General features: G+C 37.5%; 1 protein-coding gene across 3 annotated transcripts in view; it reads right to left on the reverse strand.

Moving 5' to 3' along the window:
* The window catches only part of astn2 (astrotactin 2), a 445,829-nt gene that overhangs the window by 182,646 nt on the left and 237,854 nt on the right, over positions 1–25,329 (reverse strand). For all 3 annotated transcript variants that reach the window (XM_084114345.1, XM_084114344.1, XM_084114346.1), the window contains 3 exons: positions 10,110–10,194; positions 8,106–8,180; positions 4,131–4,268 (listed from right to left, as the gene is read on the reverse strand). In XM_084114345.1, coding sequence (XP_083970471.1) covers positions 4,131–4,268; positions 8,106–8,180; positions 10,110–10,194 — 298 coding nt within the window. The remainder of the gene's footprint in view (positions 1–4,130; positions 4,269–8,105; positions 8,181–10,109; positions 10,195–25,329) is intronic.

Consider the following 25,329-nt stretch of genomic DNA (forward strand, 5'->3'; position numbering starts at 1 on the left):
CGGTATATCAAAGGTTGTTAATGTTCCTCCCACCGATTTTCACACCAGTTGGTGAATCGTGAAGATTACATCCCCATCTGGGCCGTGTGGAATCAACATGTTCCAGATGTGGGCCGGATCTGGGCCAACACTATGTTGCTGTCTGTTTCGCCTTGTGATTGTTTCAGCGTACAAACTGAGCAGGGTAGAAAACCTTTAAAATCATAAGTCTCAAGCTCAGTAGTAGAGCTCCAGGTTTAAAGACGTTGATGTTTCTCATTTTGAAACAGTATGTTTGAGTCAGGCAAAAATAGCTAATAGACTTGTATTCATTCTGTAACTGACCGTTATACATCATTTTCTTGCTTGGTTTTGCTTCACAATTCACAGATTGTTACCCTGGAGTGGTATTATAGGACTATTATGGTGAAATATTAATTGAAATGCTGCTTGTTCATCACTATGTTTTTGTTATATCAAATAGTGTCTTTTTTTTGTATTTAGAGTAAATACATCATCTAGTTTAATGGTTTCACTTTAATTGATATTCATTGATTTAATATATATATATTACTTCTTTGAAAAAAATATATTTTATCATCTGATTCCCCCTTCCGTTAACAACCTGTAGTGTAGCTGACTTCTTGTTCAAAGTATATCTTGACTGTATTTAGCCCTATCCGGACAGGACTAGTTTAACATGGAGAGGTGGGATAAAGTAATAATTACCAGAGCTTGTCAGTGATTTTAGTCCTGTCTGAATGTGCATCTCAGTGATCATCACGGACAATGTCAGTAGATTACGTGGCTATTACCAACACAATCCAATCTGAAGTTAATTAATCATATCGTTTGACCGGACATAACTGTTATATATATATAAATATAGGTTTTATGTGTTTGCGCACGTGATATCAGGAAGCAGCGTAATACACACATGACGACAGGAGTGACGGCGGTGTGTAAATCGAGTTACTCTCCCACTTCTGCTGGCTTTACTGAGATATCTTATCCCGTGCGAATTGGCCATTAATATTACAGACGTCCTGTGGTAAAATTACATTACTCCATCTACCCTTGTGAAGTTAATCCCGACCGAATAGAACTACTTTAAGTCACAAGCAGCTTGCATCTTCCTCTTCTGAAGGGGACACAGCTGTGTCTCCTAAAGCTTCCAGCATTTCTTTTAATTCTTGAAGGTGGAGTTTATTTGCACAGGCTTGTATGACCTCTCCTCCAGCTGACAGCTGTATTAACAAAGTAACATAAAGGAGATTAGGAGTGTTTACTTTCCAAAGCGCTGAGACATGTAACTCTATCCGGAGCGGAGCATCAGAAAACAGGAGCGAACACTCCTGCTGCAGAGCGAGACTCATATACATTCAGCTGGAGCCCACATAAACGCAATCACAGGTCACTGTCCCCAGTTCCCGAAGGGCAAAGACATGACCACCTTATTCTGGGATGAAACTGAAATGTTAATGAATGCTATTCATCATCAGAGCTCAGAAATGATCTGAGAGCATGAGGGGTTTTCTGAGAAAGGAATATAATCCCACTAATAGAAAGTACAACTATGGTGTTAGATTAGACAACATTCACACTGCTTCACTTCTTTGGCACACGAAACAGTGATGTGTCTGAACTACGTAAATTTTCTTTAATGTACTTGCAACCGAGAACATAATTCCCTCTCTGGCAGGCTTTTAAGAATTAATTTACTATCAAATGAAAAAATAAAAATAAAATCATTAATCATAACATGTCAGACTAGCTTTCATAAAGCCTGCTAATGATCTGTGCTTCCACACTTTTAGACCAAAGCATCATGACCATTCAGTGGTCCCTCGTAATTTTTAAATGCAACCTTTTTATATATAAGATGCATGATTATTGTAGGTCAAGAATAGCCTGGAAATCCAGACCTAAATCTGAAAGATTAATGGTCTGGCATCGACTAATGAAAATCGGCCAGCTCGAGGGGCGGCACCAAGCATGAATTTGAAAATCTCACTGCACACAATTGGATAACACTACGACCAATCACAACAAGTTATCGCTTAGCTACCAGCGGAGCTAACTGGTAGATTAGACTCTTGTCGTATCCGGTCGGCAAAACAGAAAAAACGTCCTTCTTGCAAAGGAACGATTCGAGCGCCGTCTTCTGTTCCTCTTTTAGATAAAAAGCCAAGTCTAACTCGTTCATTGTAGCGGCCAAAGCCGTTTCAAACAACTGGTGTTCATCCATAGCCATCTTGCAATGTTTACTAATGACTTCGACGTCACAGCGCTGTCGTCATCTCGCCTCTGGCCCGCCTATATCAGATAACCCGATGTGATTGGTGCAGCTCGGCTACAAGGACATAGTTAATGAGCATCATTAATTATATATATTATTTTATTATGTTTAACTCAACTCAACTTTTATTTATAAAGTACTTTCAAAATGGACCAAAGTGCTGTACATAAATAGCATACAATTCTAGAATTTAAACTTTTTAAAATTATATTATTTCTGTAATAACTATTTCTTTTAATAGTGTGATAAAGTGTACTTTTTCACAAGGGTCATCTGACTTGAAACTAACAACTAACAAAGTAGCTTAGTCAAGCGTCGAAAATGCATGGTCATCGCTAGCTGTCAAGTTCTGCTGCAATTTTGCTTGGTTTATTATTATCATTATATTTAAAATATTGGACATTTCAACACTGATCCCCTTGTAAGCTTTCAAACTAAAGCTGTATCCCCATGACTGCCACTAATGCCTACTAACACACACACACACGCACACACACACACACACACACACATATATATAATAATCATATGTGCATGATGCCGCTGCTCTTAGTCTGTACCGGATCCGTATTAGAGCATGTGCTGCTGACACCATAAGAACACCTTGGCATATGTTGTGTTTGCAATAATGGCAAAAACAGCTTGGTTGTGAAAAAAAGAAAGAAAAAGTAATACTGTAAATAGCTTGTTTCCCTGAGGACATTTCAGCCACCAGCATCTGTGGAGCGATCAGAAATAAAGAGGCAGGAGCAGTGTCATATAAAGGGCTTTGACAAGTCTATTAATAACTAAGTCTGAAACAATCCAAAGGATCTTTTTTCTCTTTTTTTTTTTTTTTTTAGCATTGCAATAAAATACAGAACCAAAGCTAAATAAATAATTGTTACATATTAAATAAAAAATAAAAAAAGGTCCCAATAAAAATAAATTTGAAAGCTGTAGTAAGGAATTACAGCCCTTTTAAGTTTATTGCAAAATATGCATATATACGCACATTTTTTTGTTGTTGAAAGTATAGGGAGACTGTCCTTGATTACATCATCCGCAGCGCTTCATGGCAGTGGGTGGAGCTAAAGAGCTCTTGGCGCATTTAGCTTGATTTGACACATAGCATTGATTAACCACATCATGGCTCACAGTAGGGGGGTCTTTTAATGTTTAATAAATTATCGTTAAAAATCAATTTAGAGGTAATGAAAGGAGTTTTTACTTCCAGAACCCGACTGTTGCGCTCTATTGGTTGCAAGGGTGTTGCTAGGCAGTTGTAAAGTGGTTGTTAAGGTGTTCTGGGTGATTGATGGGTGGTTGTGAGAACTGTGAGCTGAGTATCTCTACGGTATAAGTGATGTACGTACAAAGAAAGTTGTTCCTTTTGGTGAAATTGTAGCTGAGCACTTAGTAACTAATATGTGTGTGTGTGTGTGTATATATATATGTCAAAACAAATGATTATGACATATAGAAAATGGTATATATAATATAATTTGTTATGTTGTGAATAGTTTTGCATGTGAAGAGTTTTAGCCAATCATACCACAATTAATTTGCATACAGAATTCTTAAAGATACAGTAAGAGTCAGAGATGGGTGTCAGTGTTATTATTGCTCACTAAAACTATTCTCAGCAGAAATGTCTCCAATTAGAGATTTTGGCAAAATTAATATGCTGGCTGGGTCAAGGTCATATTATTAAATATCCTCCTTAATAAACATTGTCATATAAAACGATCCAGACGAGGCTGAATGATGTACAGTCAGCCCTCAGTTACAGTAGCAGTGCATTTCTGTCTTCTTCTACTGTATCCATTGTCCAGTGTGTACTGTACACACACAGGTGGTGTGATTAACTCACCGCACTTCTCCAGGGTCTTCTGTCACCAACACGTCTGTCTTACAGCTGGCGATGGGGTTGATGGACAGCTCCACCGGAGGAACCACGAAGCTCTTGCTGACTGGCAGCCAAAGGCCTTGACCCAGACTGTAGGACGACCTGCGGCGAGAGGGACATCCACACAGAGAGTGTAACACGTCAGGTGAATCTCAATGACTGGGATAAAAACAAAAAAGAGCTGCTTATTACAAGAAACCCACACTGACCCTGGGAGGAGAAGATCTGTTCTTCACGACATGCACAAATAAAGACCATCAAACTAGAGAGTAGTTGTGTGATAATGACATATGCAGAGGTGTTTAATAAAAACTTAAAAAATATACAGTAGGCTACATGACAAGTCTGTAGAAATGGGTCACATAATGGAAAATAGGAAGACTTCAGTGTAGTCATACTCTCAGCCCATATTTAGTCATATTTCACAACCCATAACATATAAAAGAGCTTTGTGAAGAGTTTTAGCCAATCATACCACAATTCATTTGCATACAGAAGTCTTAAAGATACAGTAAGAGTCAGAGATGGGTGTCAGTGTTATTATTGCTCACTAAAAGTATTAATAGTCCATTTCGCTAATATAAAGCTTGAAATAAAGCTGAAATAAAATATTAATTAATATAATGAATATAATCAAATAAATGACATTGAAAATTAACAAAAAAAAATGGTATTGTTGCTTAGACAACGAACTGAAATAAAATATATTGAAATTGAATAACTAAAAGAATACGAAAATTAAATTAAATTAAAATAAAATATGAAATGACATATGAAAACATACATTTAAATTAAATCAGTAAACAGAAAATACATAAAACAGAAAAGCAATTATTTCTCATTATTTAATCACCCTAAGTGTAGTTCCAAAACACACATCAATCAATCAATCAATCAATCAATCAATCAAGACTGCAGATTGGATTAGAATGACATTGGGGTGAATCAACATGACCATATTCTCACTTTAGGGAATGTGTGACAAACACAGTATATTATATGGCTGACGTACTATAAATAAATTCATCATTCGTTTATCAGCAACATCATTATTTTGTCAAGGCAACTGAAGAGCTGAAAAAAAAAAAAACAAGCTTATTCAATATTAATTTAACCACTGAATCCATATTCTGGGAATTCAGTTTGTATGATAACATGCACCCTTATTATCATATATCATACGATGTATCATATGATACGAGGGCTCCACCGCAGTCTGAGCTCCACCGGCTCCTGACCTTGAGTATAGACAGGCACATCTGAATTACTCGGGATCAATGCATACTTCCACTCATAAATAAGACAGCGATCGCCCAGGCCTTGCTCCAGCCCATCAGTTGACACTTCAGAGGCCATCGATTGCTTTCCTCAGTCCACTATCAGTCAGCCGCTGCCAGCTCAACTAAATGGCTTGAGTCGTCTGGTGGTTAAGACCGATGACAGCTTGGGTGAGGAAGGAGAGAGTGAATGGATGATATAAATTTCATTTATTTTCACCTTCGCGTTTAGACCTAAAGAGAAAAGATCAGGCTTCTAGCCTGAAAATAATTGAATCTATTTTTGTGTTTAATTAAGAGGCAGTTTAATAGTGGGAAGTAAAGTGAGATTATGCAATTGATCAGCATAAAGCACACATTTGTTTCAGACGAAATGGCTGAAATCACTATTTTCAGGTATTAGGTAATTAGGGAAATAATAGTTTGTATATCAAATAACCTTATTTTGGATAATCATAATTGCTCAGAAACCATAAACAAATAAAATATGCATCTTTCTCATCTTTTGGGACGCATCTCTTCTTATGTGTAAATAACTGGAAATATGTGACTGCCTACATTTCATGCATATTTCATATTTCATTCATATCACTGCAGTTTCCATCTGAAATTAACACTAGTGGCTGAAGCACACCTAAATCTTTTGTTCCTTTTCACACAAATGACGATTATAGGGAGAGATTATTGATTAATAAAGACTTGTTTTTTCACTGTTTCTTGCACAATACTATGTTATGATCTCAACACACTTTTACCATAGTGCATGATTTGTAAACTATATATTTTAATGTTTGCATCACATAAGCAGCTCCATATGTGTGTCTTTTCTGCTGTAGTAAACTTGCTCTGAAGCTCACCTGATACAGTATTACACTCGTGATGTGAAGCGCTCGGGAAACACGAGTCATGATAAAAGAGCTCAAAGACTCGTAGAAGCAAGTTAAGGCGAGACACTACAGGTGAATAGGGTAACATTTTTAACTAGCACATATCACCATGAAACTTTCCCAGTTGATTACCTACATTAAGATGGTAAAAAAAAATATTACATGTTTAAATATGCAACAAAGGCAATATCTAATTAAATATGCACTAATTTGCATACATTTTAAAAAACGAAATCTGAGTATTGGATAAAGCCAGGTTAAAAATTATTTTTTCATTGTGTTCACATATTAGATGGGAAAAAAATTACAGAGGGATTTATGGATATCTACTTTTGTTATCCTGTAAATCAGAAAATACTGTCAATAGCCTTAAAAAAATGATTTTCGCCATGTTTTTTGGAATAAAATGTTATATAAATCATGCTAGGAATAATATATTTACAAATCCCTCTGTAAATGTCTTCATAATATAACTAGGTGCAAGACTGGAGAGTTTGGTGTATAGAGGTGCTACTGAAGTGGAGATTTCAGACTTGGAGAATGAGAGAAAAGTCATTTTGAGAAAACGGGCTTTAAAGATTCATCATCAGCCAATGAGATTGCGCATTCAGCCCTTTTACTTTCACGATTGGTTGCTGATAAAAAGGAAATTACCATATTTGGATCCGACAGGATTGTACAGAAGAGAGAGAGCATCCTAATGGTGCATGTGATGACAGGGTGCCGGCAGAGATCGCGGAGCAGCGTGTTGATTAAGAACGCAAACTTTTGTTGAATTTATGAGAAATCTACAGACACAAACAGACAAAGTGTAATAAAATAAAGACCTAAATGTGTATTTCGGACTTTTTTTCACCACAAGTCTGAAAGAAGACATGTTATTGAAGACAAATATCCAAAAATCTCAAAATTGACCAGTAAAAAAAACCGATGTTTTTGCCTACCGTGTCTCGCCTTAACATGGCATGGTAGCTTTAGCAAAAGCGTTTGCTTTTGTCAACACTATGCGTTAGGTTTAGGGTCGGGTTTAGTGAAGGTGGTGCTTTATTTTCAAACTCAATACAGCATTAATCTTTTAATCTTTTCACTATGAAACTTCCATGAAATAGCATTTTGCAAAAATTTACCTTTTTTTTCATGACATGATTGTGTAATAAATCTGCATCTGCAATCCAAATTTGCAAAAAGTAATGATACCACTTATAGTGCCTCCTGTGGATGTGTCTCCTGAAAATGGCAGTAAAATAAACCTGGAGCAAAGCATTTCAGGTTTTACAGAAATACAGACCGCCACATATTTCCACTGAAATCAACACGCATCATTCGGATGGCAGTCGAGCTCGCTGTAATGCATGTGACGAGTTACATCAGATCTTTTATGGGCGGAAGCTTTTCAGACTCTCACGCCCGCAGGACAGAAACATTGAGAAATCTAAAGTGACGTGCTGCGGATTGTGACCCGTCCTCGTTTCCTTTCTATCGCCACCATTCTCTCAAACACATGAAAAATAAATACAGAGAGCCGTGAACCTCCAGGGTGACCCTGCTTTAGAGGCCCAGAGCTCCAGCAAAACTCACTCCTCTTTCAGGTGGAACATGCCTAGGGCAAATCCTATCAGGAAAGCCACAGTGAAGCCCGCAGGCGCTGTGTGAAGTCCTGTGTTCAGCGTGAGGAGGGGTGATGCCCTGCCCGGGCCGGGACGCCCCCAGGGACTGTCATATTCAGCATGGGACCTTCCTTCAGAGGACAGATCTGGTTTTGCTGTCGTGCTTACCTGAAAATCTTCTCTGGAGCCTGTTCCCCAGTGACCAGGTCATAGCCTCTCTCCAGGTTTGAGTACGGCCATGGACTGTGGGTGGAACACACACACACACACACACATACTTAATATGCAATATGTGATTTATCTGACAAATATGAAAAGTAGGGATGCACCGATATGAAAAGCTGATACCGATAACCGATAATTCTTTATATTTGACAGCCGATAACCGATACATAAGCCGATAAATCTAAATCCAAGTTTTTGTATAATTTTTGAGAGCCTGATTACAAAAAGTCTCACCATTAAAAGCCATGTCCAAACACACAATTATAATGTTCTCATACTTTTATGTAGCCTTTATGACAGACTTGCGCTGCACATGTTGCACTTAACTGTATTTTCCTTTTTTTTAAGTGATTCCAATCATATTTCAAGTAAATCAAAATCATCATGTTGAACAGTGCACATCTGAAGTGTCTCAGCTGAAGGAAATAATACATTATTTATCGGCTTTAATATATCGGGCAAATTTTTGATTGGGCCGATAATGATAACGTTAAAAATGAACATTTATCTGCCGATACCGATATGGTGGCCGATATATCGTGCATCCCTAATGTAAAGCATAAATAGCAATAATAATTAAGTATGGCAGGGGTGTCCAATCCTGCTCCCAGAGCTCCAAGATTCTAGTTTAGCTCCAAGTCAAATTTAAACACATCTGGACCAACTAATCAAGATTATTGAGCTCTGCATGCCCTTGGCTCTCCAGAAGCAGACTGGATGTGTGTTTTACATTTTCTGAAATGCCATAAATTGTGCTAATATGATGCTATGATGATAACTGTGATGTTTGACTGTAAACAGTTGTTAAGACATTCAAGTTGCATCCCAAATTATGCACTTATACACTACTGTATGTACTTATGCACTCATCCATGTAGTGTATGAATTTTATACGGTTATTTTGTCATTCACTGATGCTCCCCCTCCGCTATGTAATTAAAGCTGTGATAGTTGAGCGCATGAAGTGTCCAACAATCCACACTTCATTTTTTTCCGTTAATTAAGTGCATCATTCAGATATTTAAAGTGCACTTTTTTCCATGTGGATTTACTAACAGCTTGCAAAACCCTCTTTTGGAGTTAAAAAAAATACTGTCAGGATTTACTAAAGACACGCAGTGAAGCATTTGCGCTGAAAAGGCGTGGGCACAATTATTTTTGCAGATGATCTTATTGCATATGCATTTGTATGAGTTTCCCTTTCAGGCGCAAAATTTACGGGAGAAGAGACTTTAAATGAATCAGGCAAGGTGATTTACTAAGGTTTGCGCTCGTCAATGTACTAGTGTTTGCGCCATTATTTACCACCCAAAAAAAGCCCATCTTAAACCAGACGCTACCTGGTAGATTATGTCGGTCATTATGGAAATGACTGTTTGTTTGTCTTGAATTTGTTTGTCTTCAGTAGATAACGCACATAACTATGCACTCCCATCGGCACTGTTTTGGAATTGTGCTCTCACGCTAATTTGCCCTGTTTAGTAATGCTATGCTAAAAAAACACCATAGGATATTGCATAAGTATGCAAAATGGGACGTCTCTGTAATATTCTAGTCTTTCCTTCAATGCAAGTCTTTGGGATTTTTCACCTGTAGCAATAGCGATGCTAATAAATCACCCTGAAATGTGCATGTGATTGCACTAAGGTTTTGCTTTATCTTCCCATGTTGTCATGTTGAAGTGTGGCGCTGCCCCATGTTTTGGAAATCTCAGTCTGGGTGGAAAGTTCTGCTGAGGTTTTATTAGAGCAGCTGTTTGCTTGAGCGAGTTCATTAACATGCGCCGCGAGAGTCAGGAAGAGGAGTTACTGCACTTGGCATGAGGTGAGGTGATGAATCGTATCTCTCTGTGTTGCAGTCTTTCTCTTCCCCCTCCTCGTCTCCCTGCTGTCCTGGCTTTAGTTGGCCCTGTTTGTGAGGCGTTGACAGAGTGGTTTGAGCGCTCACCCTTCATTGCGGCCCCAATCAGTGCGAACGCAGAGATGCTGATGCTCGGGGTCAGGAGCATAACCTTCCAGACAGCTGCATTCCCCTGCAGAGAGCACAACACAGTGACAGATTATCTTCATTTATCCCTCAGTACACGTGCATTCCCTCCAGACAAAAGGTTTTTAAAGTACAGTTTGTGCTGGGAACGGTGACATGTGGGAGCTGGTTCAGTCTCCGACACCTTCGCTATCAGATCACTCTTATCTTGAAAGGCATCACATCACAGAAATACTCAGCTCTCCAAAGGTGATGCTATGAGCTGAGGATACGGGAATGATACGGATACTCCGGGACTCTATGGGGATTGTAACATCAATCTCACGGAAATATGTTCACCTTCCACCCCGAAATCAAAAGGTTTTTTTAGGACCATGTTTGTACATTTTTATGACAATTACACCGTGTCCTAACCAGACGCGATGCGATAAGATTCCAGCAACAAATAATTTGTCTGTCCACACTAGACGCGACGTGACATGCGTAATAATCAATCAAAACCCACAGCCAATCAGAACAGCGTGTGGGCGGAGTCAGCCAATCAGAACAGCGTGTGGGCGGAGTCTCGTGGCACCAGAGAGTAATCTTGACGGGACTCACAAGAAAATGTATAAGTAGCTACATAATCAAATTCACAAATATTACACCATTTAAACATTATTAAAAATACATAGGCTACTGAATTATGTAAACAATCTTTGTCAAAGAATACACTTGTTTGTTCACAGTTTGAACGTTCTTGTTTCCATTTGTTTAATTTCAAGATCTGAGGTGAATTATCCATGGTTGCTTTTACAGCTACAAAGCTGGAGCACTAAATGATATTCAGAGTCACATTACACACTTTTAACATTAAATAAAGCACATAAACAGCACCTGAGATTATCATTGACACACTTTGTGTTTGTTGTTCCAGCGCGACGTCGCAGTAAAATAGAAACCGTTTGTAAAATAGAATCGTCGCATGTTGCCATCGCGGCTGGTTAGGACAAACACTCTGATTAACATGGAAAAGAAACCTTTTATTGTGCGCCGCGTGTAGTTAGAACAGGAGATTATAATTATATTGTTATAATTAATCAAAATTGACAAACAATTATACAGGTTTAGAGTGAAATGAGAGTACAGAAGCTTGTTTCCTACACAAAATTAAAAGTAATAACAATAATAAAATGAAAAAAGGCATTTGCAACCTATTGTGTGTGTGTGTGTGTGTGCATGCGTGTGCGTGTGTGTGTGCGTGTGTGTGTGTAGAACATTATCAAGTATTGTGAAGCCTATAACATACATTATGTATTATGTACAACATAATCAAGTATTACACCTGGATAATTTTATTCAGTTTACATTAATCAATTAAACTAATTAATGGATATATTTAAATCACATTTATTTAAAAAAATACTGTACTCATGTAGTGATGTAGTGAAAAATACAGAACCACCGAAGATAAGACTATCTGGACTAACTACAAACTATGGAAACACCTTTGTGGTGCAATTTTTTTATATACCAATATTCCAATGTCATTGAAATATTGCAATATATTTACTTTTTAATGCCATTTTAGTGTTAAAATGCTTTGTGGAGAGTGACACCCCTAATTTTTGTGTGTGCATTCAGAGCAACTTTTAGCCTTAAGATTGTTTGTGAATATGGCCCGTTTTTCATTTTTTTTCATGATTTATTTAATTCTTGCAATCGTGAGTTTACACAATTCCGAGGAAAAGAAGCCAGAATTGGGAGATGTAAAATATGAAATCATATGAAATATGAAATAGTCAGAATTGTGATATAAAAAAGGTCTCAATTATCTTTTTTGAGTTTTTATTTCCCCCCATGGCAGAAACAAGCTTCCAAATGAGAATGAGTAAATTATGACAATTATTTTTGATTGAAAGATTACAGAAATATTTTGTCAACGTCATGTCTAATCGCAAATTAATTAAACTCATTGCTTTCTTTTCTGCTTCATTATTGTGGAATCAGGATACTTTCTGAAGTAGCCTTGAGTTTATAAACTCATGATTCATAAAACAAAATAAACCTTAAAATTGATCAATTAAAACATACTCTTTAATTAACATTCCAAACATATACTCTTCAAATTAAAATGAAGGTCGAATCTGAAAATCAATCAGATAAGATACAATACTTCACACTTGAATATGAAGGATAATTTTAATACCAGCTCTGGCTGGAGGGGAAACGAAACAATGAGAAAAGTCATTTTACAAACCGCACAGACAGACATTCATATTTCATGAGCTGGAGCTGTGAATATTAGAAATAATATGCACCCATCTGTACTCCTACCATGATGGTGATATTCATCCCATTTCAAGGCTCCCATTTCACGGCTTATTTTTCAGAAAACAAACACATTTAGGCACATCTATTTCACTGGCACAAACACAGTGAGTGAAGGGGATGAACTGGGCAACGGCTGCCAACCGTAACCGTAACCGTAACTAACATACAGTAATGACCAACAGACACAATCTATTGCAATTTATTACACAGCTCTCAGGAATACCAGAATCAGTCGTGGCATTCAGTGTTTCATTGTATCATTTTGCCAACATTATGGGAACGTTACTTTTGAATGTTCTGAAACAAGAAGTTACATTTAAAAAATAAATATAAATAGATATTAAGAAAATCCATATCCCCCAACAGTTTAAAGTTTGATGGCCAACTTTTTAAAAATACATAACATATCAATGATAAATTGCATCTACGTCCAAAAACAACAGGGGAAAACTATTTTAAAGGATAACTCTCACCAAAATGCAACCTAGGGTCTTTTTTTGACTGTCAGAATGCCGGCGGACACACAGCTACTGTGAGTTGTTAAAAATCTTTCTTTTTAGTAAACTCTGTGTGCACAAACAATGTTCTCAATGCTGGAGTTCATGTGTAGAGCCAGTTTAACTTCGTTCAATAGAGTGCCAGATTTCTATAGAGCCTTCCAGGCGAAAACCCGGCTAAAACACACCGTAAACAGGCCTTAATATGTAGCGGAAAAAACACCCAATCGCCACCAGTGTTTACTGACTCTCTTGTTCGATCTCGTTCATCAAAATGAACAAATCTTTTTTCGAGTCATTTCGTTCATTTAAGGGGCTTTAAATGTTATACTATTAACTGGCAAATTCCCAGAACACATCCACCTACGCAATCTTGATCATATTCTGAATTAAGAAATCATTATAATGCAGTCAAAAATCGTTTACAGGGAACATAAATAATTACTTTACCTTCCGAGTTTTTCGTTCATTTTTCACGTGACAGATGCAATGAACGGATCGTTCATGAACGACTCATCACTTACGTTACAAATCAAAACAAAAAGCAGCGAGGAGGCGTCGTATGATCATTTAAACGAGTTTTATGACAAGGTCGATGAGGATGGGAAAAATCTGACGCATAGCTTCAGTGTTAAAACTGATAAAATAATTGTCTGTGGTTCTATATGGGCTGTGGCAATCATTTTGAAAAATATTATCTCGTAGCAACATGGAAAAAAAGAACTATGAACTAGTTCATTTTTGGAACTGTGAACTTAGTTCAAAATTTTGAGTATGAACTATGAACTGAACTAGTTCATTTTAAAATTTGTGAACTGAACTTTGAACTAGTTCATGTAGAAAGTGAACTTTCCCAACACTGTCGCCATTATATATTAAAAAAGTAGATTTAAAATCAGTTGTGAACAGAGCAATATCAGGATACTCCTATCAGGATTTTTGCAGCCGATATACAGACTACCAAACACTGTCTGATTGGTCTCCACACATCACCCCACACACCACACCCGAGATCCAGTTTCCATTGGTTGGACTTCCAAAACGTTGAAAACACTGTGTCATGATCGCGACACGATCGGATCCCGGAAGTCCTATTGCTTTAGCTGAGCAGCAGGATTTTCTCAAGATCTCTGCATGTGTTTGGGCTCGTTTGAATCGAGACAGCCTGCTCTACACTATGGTTAACTAGTGTTTTGTATAGTTACAAAGCACAAAAATCATCATCTGCATACTGTTTACATGCACGTCGGTGGCAACTTTTAACAGTTTTACGTCATCAAATCGCGATTGGTTCGTGAGATCTGCCAAATTTTGATCGAGTTGAGGACTGTGTCCAGAAGCTTAAAAATGCTCATTCCACGGCAGAAAGGCATCAAGGCACGTACAAATCTAGTGTTAGCGTCACTTCCCGTCTCCTGAGATTTGAAGACAACATAGATGTATCCTGCCTTTGATATCCCACAATCCTGTGCTTTCCACTCTGTGACAGTTGGGCTAAAAAAATAAAGATGTCATCTGAAAGTTGCGGTTGCTGGTCAGTTTGTGTGTAAATATAAATGTTAAACAATGGTTTACACTTTTAATGTCATTTCTAGCAAGAAATTTTGTAGTATTTAAATATTCGCTTAGTTCTCATCAAAGCTCGCTCTATTTTGCTGTAGATCTTTAAAGCGTTACGCTGCCTCAGAAGGTCAGTTCGTGAAGTGCCTTCATGCACAAACTCTGCCTGCAAAAGTCATTGCTTGATAGGGCAACAAGTCAGCTAACTAAGCTTTTGGATGCAGCCATAGAATGTGATTATCATGCGATAACGATCTGCGGACGATCGATCGGAGCATCCCTACTGAGTAGCCCATTGTTGCACAGAAATATCAATGGTCAGCACAGTGCAAAGAACACAAAAACTCTTCCGAAAACTCAGCATCACACATCAGAGATGGGGTTAAAAAGAGGAGAGATCGCCAATTTTCTCTTCAAAATGGTGCCAGTAGAGTTTTGTGATTAAAGAAATAAGAATGACTGATATAATCAAACAGTTAATGCACTGAAATAGGCAAAGATAGTGAGCTAACAACATTGTTATTCCATTCTATTAAATATGTTACAATTTCAACAATGAATGTAAATTGTTCTAAAAGGTGGGGCATCATCCTTTTACACAGCACAAATTGTTATGCTGATCATTTATTTCTAAGGAAAAATTTGCATTAAATACAGAAATATTTTCAAAAAAACACAAAAAACATCTTAACTTGCACTTCAAAGTTCAAAACTGAATATGCAAAAAATAAAAAAATAAAAAAATATATATATATATATATCACAGATGAAATAAAAAGAGACAGAGGCAAAGCAGAAAAAAAAGAGGTATAAATAATAAATAAAAAGGACAAATGTCTGGCAGTGAGAGTGAAACTGCACACGCAGATATTACAGAAGCAAGTAAGTTTAATAGCCAAGTGCTTAATAATTCATTTTCTATGAGCGCATATGCATACGACAGATACCTGTACCATCAAATCAGCGAGGAGAAGCAGCCCTTCTGCTACACATGGCAGAAAATGAGCCTTTCCATCTTTTCAAATGCGCACTAAAACACTTCTGTGGCAGTAAGTGCTGGTCCTCCAGATGATGTGCCAATTATTCTGATTTAGAGCTTTCAATCAAACGCCTCTCAATGATGATTTCAACTCTTTTGTAGGAAGATTGCCTATAAACGGTTGTCCTTCGAAGGTTATATCTGAAGCGAGTTTGTTCAAGGTCCTTCAAGGTCGCATGGAGAGGCGAGGTATCAAAAACACATCAACTGACCACAGGGGTTCCTCAGGGTTCAGTGCTTGGACCCCTCCTCTTCTCCATCTACACCACATCACTGGGACACATCATACAGGGTCATGGTTTCTCTTACCACTGCTATGCTGATGACACACTGCTCTTCCTCTCATTCCAACCAGATGATCCCACAGTAGCTGCATGGATCTCAAGCTGTCCATGTTAAGTCAATGTAAAGACGAATTCGCGTCTGACGCCGAATCTGAGCTTTGGCGTTTCTGGTCGCCTTCATTCCCTCTAGTCTGCTCAAATAATGCAGGTTATCGGAATGAAAAATGAAGCAAAGTTTCTTCACTGCAAAGTTTGAATGTCCATTTTGATCTCACATTTTACAGTGTGAACAAAACATTAGTTACTTTAATACAACTTTCAACAGATCGTTCACCCAAAATTGTAAAAAAAACAAAAAAACAAACACGTTGGTTATAAATGTTGGTTACATTGATTACAGTAACCTGAATATTTGTAATCTGTTACCCCCCACCCCTGTGTCATGTCATTCCAAACCTGTATATTTATTTCTCTGTGAAACAAAGCCTATTTTAAACCTATTTTGTTTGGGGTCAGCACTACTCTTTTACTCTATGTGCTAGATTTATGCTACTGTACAATATGACCACATATTCCCTATAACTTTATATGATTAGAAAGCTTCAGTATGAGTAAGCATGAAGCAAATGAATAAAACACCATTGATCTGAAGCTTTTTGACTTTTTTAGCTGAATACTTTGACTTATTTTCCTTTCCTGCAGTCACTACTGTAAATCAAGCATTGCATACTACATGCATGAGGGATTCAGTGCTGTCAGAGACATAGTTGTATACAATTTAGCAGCACTTTGATCAAGAGCATACAATTCATTTATTGCAAGTCTTCATTTCCATTACAAAGGCCTCCTGATGTCCTTATATTTAACATTCAGAATGAAGCATGAGTGTTTGCCTATTGTGTGGTTTGTGCTGACACGTGGGATTATTTGCACGCCCAAACAACACTGGCACTGTGCCTTGTCTTTCTCACGGCCTGATGGCGAAAATAAAAGATTCGAGCACAATGATTCTGATCATCGAGGCTCTTTGTCTCTTTAATATCTCAACTCTGGTGATTAATAGATGCTTTCATTAGAATGCTTCTCGGGAAAGGGCAATTTTCTGATTTCAAGGTTCAACGCGTGGGCACTGGAAAAGAGATATTGTTGTTCGGATGAATATTTCCCGGTGTTACACAATTCCGAGGGAAGCAATTCCGCCTATGGACCTTGAGAAGATTTATCATGTTACACTCCACGGAGACATATGGACAAGAGTAGAGAGAGAGAGAAAGAGAGGGAGAACAGGGCTGATAGACTCTGAACACTATGAAATGACAGAGCCATTTTGTCCTCTATTAGTTGTCTGCGTGTGTGGGGAGAGAGAGAGAGAGAGAGTGCAAACGAGGAATATTTATAGCAGATGAATACAAGAGAGGCTTGGCTAGCTTTTATTAAGTCGTGAGCAAAACATATATTTCTCAAGCCGCCCGTGAGAGAGAGGAGAGCAGGGCAGGGATTCGGAGCTGATGACCTTGTGGTTTAATCAAAAGCTGGTTGTGGGCCGAGATTGGGCTGGCGTCGGGCCCGGACTCTCACTGACTCAGTGTGTGTGTGTGCGTGGAAAGACAAGAGTCTTCTATCGGCCCGTTCTCCATCTCGCTCGACACGGAGAGAAGCGTCTGATAACACTCGGCCTGGCTGTGGTCACGGCAGGACCTCAAGATATGCCAGACATCGTTTATTACGCAACTCTCCATTTATTTAAATTCAGTGGTGAACTACTCATCCTCATATAGGACTGGGAACGTTCATGCTGTGATGCTTAAAAAGCACTGGAATTAAACTCCAGTCTATGATTGTGTTTCTGTTTAACCCTTAAATGCATGCCTCGGGTCTTTAGTGACCCGGGACGTCATTCACTACCCTCTTCCTCATTCATTTTTTAAAGTTAGATATCAACCTTCTTAGTATTCCTCAATCAATTAATTATAAACAATACAGCAAGAAAAAAAAAAAATACAATTATAAGAAAATGCCTGTTTTCCCTTTTTTTTTTTTTTTGTAAAATGTGATTGGTTCAGTTCACAATGTCATGACAAAAACAAGTCTGAGTCATATTTGAGCAAAAAATTTGGATTTGGGCCACATTTAGTTCAGACTGCACGTAGCCTAAGGTTTCTCAGGAGAATCAGGGATCAAAACACAAACAGAACAACCAACGCGATCAGACAAAGAACGTAACAAACACAGGACTATAAACACAAAGAATAATCAATGAAAGGAAACAAGAAACAGGTGTAACCAAACTATGAATCACCATAGAAACCAATGCAAACATAGGAAACAGAACCAACTCAAGCTAAACTCAAACACAAACCAGACCGCAGCAAATTGATTTGTTTCCAGTTTACACTCCTGGTAAACCATTTCTCAGCATCATTACTCCAGTCGTCAGTGTCGCATGATCCTTCAGAAATCATTCTAATATGATGATTTGCTGCTCAAGAAACATTTATGATTATGTTGAAAATTATTTTATTTTTTTCAGGATTCTTGTTGAATATGAAGTTCAAAAGAACAGCATTTACTTGAAATATATATTTTTTGTTACAATATAAACGTCTTTAATGTTAAGTTCCAGTTTCTACTCTTGACATCATTCACATGCATCAGTGTGTCAGTTTATTTGTCCTGCAATGTCACTCTCTACTGCACTGTTTCATGCAGTTTCCCCATTATTTACTTGTGTGTGGCGTGCGGTGGACTGTCCCGCGGCCGGCGTCTTATCTGGCGCTCAAACATTTGACTTTCATTGGGTGGCTTTCAGCAGGATCACAGCAGCAGGAAATTAATTTAGAATGAATATGATCATGAATATGATCCGGCTTCCTGTTTATGACAGGTCATCAGCGCTCGCTGGTCTCTCTCTCGCCGGTGTTTGTAAGTCTGCAAACCTGGAACTGTCTCCGAACAATCTGCAGCAATAAACAACGATAGCCTGTGTGTGTGTGGGACTGATCGAGAGACATCAGAGGAGCGGTGTTCACCATGTTTCATCTGAGATAAGACCACTGAAACAGGACTGTGAACTCCAATGATCAAATTAAAAGAAAATATCAGATTTTTGTGTCAGTTGTACATCACACATTGAAATTAAGCTCTTTTATTTATTATTATTATTTTTAATCTAATATGACAGATGATGTTATGTAATGCTAAAGTCACAATCTTCAGTAAATCAAGTAGTCCAGGGTTCACCAATCTCGGTCCTGGAGGGCCGCTGTCCTGCAGAGTTTAGCTCCAACCAGCTCCAACACACCTGTTTGAAAGTTTCTAGTATGCCTAGTGAGACCTTGATTAGCTGGTTCAGGTGTGTTTAATTGGGGTTGGAGCTAAACTCTGCAGGACAGCGGCCCTCCAGGACCGAGATTGGTGAACCCTGAAGTAGTCGACAGAGGATAGATTTGCAAATACCAAAAATATTGATTACTCATCATGTCCAATCAATTGCAAAAGTGAGAATGTACACAAACATTTGGTTCTGTACGGATTTTAACATTTTGTCTTTTCTGCTAACCCAGGCTGCTTTTATTTGATAAAAAATGCAGTAAAAAAATGTAATAATGTCAAATAATATTTCAATTTAAAACTGAAAGCTTAATTAACAGCTGTTTTCTATGTGAATATATAGAAAGGAAATATATATTTCCTGTGATCAAAGCTGAATTTTCAGCATCATTACTCCAGTCTTCAGTGTCACATGATCCTTCAGAAATCATTCTAATATGATGATTTGCTGCTCAAGAAATATTTCTGATTACAAAAAAAAATAGTGTGCTTAATATTTTTTTGTGAAAACTGATACTTTTTTTAAATTTAAGGATTCTTTGATTAAAGTTAAAAGAACAGCAATTAATGGAAATGTCTTTACTGTCACTTTAATGCATCATTGCTGAATAAAAAAAAAAAAAAAAAAAAGTGTATACAGTACGATAGCAAAAGAAAATATTTAGACACTTTTAGACATTGTAAGTGATAGTCCAAATCTATTTTCTTGGAAGTTCAACAGAAGATCATGCAGATTTGAAACGAAATGAGGGTGAGAAAATTATGACACTTTTTTTTTTTTTTTTGATGAATTAACACTTAAAAATGTCAGACTTTCATTGAATTAGATACAAAAGATCAAATCAAGTGGAAAATGTTCTCAAATTAACCCTAACCCATAACTAATGCTCCTATTACTCAGATTCTCAGAAATAACTTTGACTGGCATAAGTCAGTTCTCCTCAACTTTACACAGGTTTCCAAGCAGAATATCCACCGGTGTTGTTCAATATATTACTAGTAACATTGCATGCATATGTTAAAACCTATCAAACAACATTTTTGTGAAATGTTTTCATTATATGACTTAAAAATAAATGGCCATTCATTAGATGCTTTATAATGCAGACATAATAAGTGTCAAACTGGGGATGCTTGGCCTGAAAAGTCTGAGACCCACCGGTTTAATGGTTTGCTAGAACATGTTGTGATCCATCTTAAAGGCCCTCCAGATTCCACAGCTAGTGCTCACGATATGGAAAGATAAAAGATGCTGATTAATGCATAACGTTTCAATGCTGATTAATGCATAACTTGAATACCACACTTTTCCCTTTCCTCTATAATATCTATAATATAGTGCACACACACAAGTGTATGCTGTAAACGAGTTGAATACACTGAGAGAATCTGAGTAAATGAAATGCCTCAAAGCAAAGATCTCGCAAAATGTTAATAGGAGGCTTCCATTGTGGTGAAGAATAAAGGGTAACACTTTAACACTTTAACAAGTGTTCTTGTTGCATATCTTAAAATAACTATAAATTGTGCATAATTACATGCAACTAACCCTCAACCAAACCCTAATCCTACCCTATCCCTATAGTAAGTAGTTAATTGATATTACTCAGTACTTAAATATATAATTACACTGTAACAATGACACCTTACAATAAAGTGTTATCGAATAAAGACAAGCAAACTGCTATTACACAAAACAGCCATGTAAGTAGTTTCAATTAACAACTTTAAATAGATATAATATCTCTACTCATTGTAAATTATATCAGACCCCATGATTTGTATAATATATTTCACCAACAATGAGCTTCTTGTGTACAAGTGTTGAGATCCAACTGTGAAAACATTAGTACCATCATTCTTACACAGAGAGCATCAGGGTTCAGCATTTCCAACAGAGGATATTTAGAGACAACAGGAAGATGCTGATAATGAAACACAAACATAATCTCCTGCCAATTATCGCCATAATATGAGAGAGAGAGAGAGAGAGAGAGAGAGAGAGAGAGAGAGAGAGAGAGAGAGAGAGAGAGAGAGAGAGAGAGAGAGAGAGAGAGAGAGAGAGAGAGAGAGAGAGAGAGAGAGAGAGAGAGAGAGAGAGAGAGAGTTGTTTATTCGATTAACAACTTTGAAATAATGCAGAATATTACATTTTTCTTCACAATACACATTTTGTCAAAATCTGTTTCAGTATTTAAATTTTTTTTTACTGTATACTAGGTCATTTTAGATCGTAACGCAACAAATTACTGCAGCAAAAAAATAAAATAAAATAAAATAAATAAAACTGCATTGTGTGATAATAGTGTAAATAAACAATGCTTTGTTTGAAGTCACCATTATTGTGGTCATTGTTCCCTTTGGCTGAGAACTTGGAGCTAATTTGCATGCCAGTGTATTTCTGTTTCTCAAAAGTACACAGAAAAAGTTGTATTTAATTACCGGAATATTATTACAACCCCTGCTCTCTTAATGGCTATTAAAAGACTCTAGACAACATTACTACACTATACCGCATAATACTGATATACATAATATTGATTGTGAATTATGACTATGTTTTTCTGCTTCATTTATTTATTTATTTCTAATAGTTGTGTTCTGAGAGAATCTTAAAGTCCCCCTGTGGTGAAAATCCAGCTTTTAATGTTGTTTATATGTCTATGTGGTGTTTTTAATATGCTTTAAGACAAACCATGTGTAAATTCATAAGTCGACACCATTGCTGAGTATTTTCTCCTTAAAACTGCAGTGAACCAAAGACAGTCTCAAAAACACACTTTGAAATCGCTGGTGTTTCTGACGTCACAAACTACCTTGTAACCAATCAGATCAACGTGTGATCGTCAACCAGTGGATCTCTGAGCTGAGTGAGTGGAGGCAGGGCTCATTTGCATATTCATAGAACCGCGTATACTAAATGAGGCAAGGGTGTCGAGTTACATTCAATATATAGGCATAAATAATTTTTTCAAGGTAAAAACATTTAAATAAGTAATTTTGGTGATCAAAGATGAGTTTTAAGGGGATGAAATTAGATCATCTAATGATCCCCCCTCCCTCGCGGCGCGCACGTTACAATATCACATGCACACGACACGCCTGAAGATTGCACGAAGCGTGATGGCGGAGAGAAAATCTACTAACAAGCTTCCATTTCCTCGGTTATTGCTATCTATGGGTAGATTAGCCAGGGCAGCCTACCTCCGAGTCCATGGTGTTGATCGATGCTGAAGAGACGGACGCGTTCACAGAAAATCAGGTACACATACACGCACGAGCACGACCTCGATGGGAGGGTGCTCGCTGGTAGTGGGGGAGGGGCATGAGAGTTGTAAACATTCAAAATTTTGGCTAAGTCGACCCAATCTGCCAGACTTGCCGACTGCAGCTTTAACTACGAGGGGACTTTAAGTACTTCATTCTAGTTCCATGTTAAGCTTTCCTGTAGCTCAAACAGTAGAGCGTTGGCGCTTGCAACGCCAAGGTCATGGGTTCGATTTCCCAGGGAAAGCAAAAACTGATAAGAACATAAATCTGTACCTTGAAATGCAATGTAAGTCGCTTTGGATAAAAACGTCTGCCAAATGCATAAATGTAAATGAAGTCACAATTCCGTATGATGTTATTTTTTTTCCGATTTCAATTTTGTTTTCTGACAAAAAAAAAAAAAAAAGATCTGCATTGATTTCACAGTAAAATTCTGACCAGTGATCAGAACACAGCAACAATTCTGCTATATGTAATTCAAGTTATGACTTGATTTGAACTGCTTAACTTTTATTTCATAACAAATAGTTGTTCTGAGAGGAAATCAGTGACATATTGGTGAATCTGTGACGTCACAGGAAACATTCAGCAATTCAGCCTTATGATGATTTTTTTTTCTTTTTTTTTTTAAATGTCTTGTTTTAATAAACAGTACTAAGAACAAAGTAAAATACAGTATTTTATCAAAATAAATTGCTATTTAAAGTCCAACTGAAATCAAAATTGACCCTATTTACTTTGTTAGCGCATATTACTAGTCTTGTGGTGAACAATTAATCCGTGCAAGTTAAAACACAGAAAAAAAATTGTTTGCCGTCGTAATCTTTAATCAAAGTCTGAAAAGTTACTTCCGGTCTGGAATGGCGTCCCTTCTCTGATGACGTAGGTTTGACGACTTGGTTTGGGAAACCCTTAACCACTCCCCTCAAACCGTTAGTCTGTAATGAGCGAGAGATGGAGAGGAGGAGCGCTAGAGTAAAACCCTGCCCTCTGTTCAATATTCCTTTTCACTGGGAAATACGTCACAGCACTGGAGAAAAGTCGTTTGCAACTTCCGGTTCACGCGGACTTTAATCTTGTACAATCTGAGTGATTTTTACAGTGTGCATTTATCCCTTAGACATCTGCGTCATGCTCTTTTTCCACTGCTTGCAGTTGTACTGTGGTGTGTCTGCTGTCTCCATGCACACACGGGTAAAGTGAAAAGCGAAAAAGAATCCTATTGTACAGTAAATGTACATGTGCAAAAAAACTCTGCTATCTATACATGGTAGATATAGAAACTACAACAATGAAGCAAGTGACGGCTCCATCTGTCAACTCACGCTTTATTCTGCTTCTGTTCTGATTAGACATTATTTCGGCGAGTCTGGAGTCTAGTGTAAATGGCTGAGTGAGCAGATGAAATGGAGATTCTAAGAGGACTCAACTGGTACAAGATGAAGAGAGGAACGCATCAGCTCTTGGCCGAGCGTTCAGCTGATGCTAAGCTCAGAATCACTCTCTGTACTGAGCCGGAGAGATTAGAACTCGCTCTCATTAACATAACAATATCTCGACAGCTCCAGCACCATCCTCAATGCTTACATACGGAAAAAAGCATCAGGCAAATCGATGATTTTAGACTATCACTCCACAAAAAACCTAAATAGAGTTATGATTGCTCTCCGAATCATTGACTCCAGCTGCCTTTATGAGACGCCCTCTTTTGTCATTTAAATATCATAAATACGACATGATCCAGTAAGTATAATGCATGTGTCACCATGTGTTGATTGATTTAATAAGCTGTGTGTGTGTGTGTGTGTGTGTGTATTGCTATACACTCTGCTAATATTAATGATTGCCATTGTGCATGTGTGGCACTGACTAATGTGCAGTGATAAATCTAGGCTTATCTGCTCACACAAACAAGGGTCGGCCACTGTTATACATGAGTGATTGAATGGCACTCCATGCACATGCAAGACTGTTTTATGGTTATAATATACACTCTAGATATATGCATTCAAAAAATGTGAGAATATACAGTAGTATCAGCAGCGTTCAGCAGAGGCAGTTAAAGATTTATTATTTTTCTTACCCATTTGGCAAATCATTTTGCTTGTTTTAAGCAAAGATTCACTTAATTTTGACTTATTTCCCTAGAAAACAAGACATAATATTGTATGGCATTTTACTACTTTAGTAAATGCATCTTGATTTAAGAATTTTTAGATATTTGGACTGGACACAAGATGATAATACTAAGTAAGAAAAGCATTCTGATGCATTTGGCACACAAATTTGGAAACACTGCGGGAGTTTATAATTGTGACAATGAACACTTATCAGGATCACTTAAACTCTGGATTTTCAAAAAATAGTGCAGTTCAAAACACTGACTCTTTAAAAGTTTTACACACTGGTCTGTTATAGAGCGCAACAGCCGGGTTCCGGAAGTAAAAACTCCATTCATTTTCTCCACAGGGAAAATAATTTTTAATGATAACTTAATAAACATTTAAACCTACTGTGAGCTACGAGGTTGTTAAGTAAGGGATAATGTATAGCGAGGCGGTTGTTATAGCAAATACAACCCCGACAGGCTGATCGGTTATCTCGCTTATTACATGGCTACCTACCAAAAAAAAATAAATAATTTGACACAAAATATTGATTTAAAAAGGAGTTTATTGATTTAAAAACGATTGTATTGCTTCCGCTAAAGAAAATAGTCCGTTCTGTCTCTACGGTTAGAATCCATAGCAATGCTCTGTTTTTCATGGCAACGGTGTGTTATACTCAGCAGCGTCTGTTATCAAGAAATAACACACCGCATTCTACATTAGAATTCAACCAAGCCATGTAATAATCGATGGTACTGGCTTCTGTTGAAGATGTCAACC

The sequence above is a fragment of the Abramis brama genome, assembly GCF_963993115.1.
Source record: "Abramis brama genome assembly, chromosome: 5".
NCBI classification, from domain to species: Eukaryota; Metazoa; Chordata; class Actinopteri; order Cypriniformes; family Leuciscidae; genus Abramis; species Abramis brama.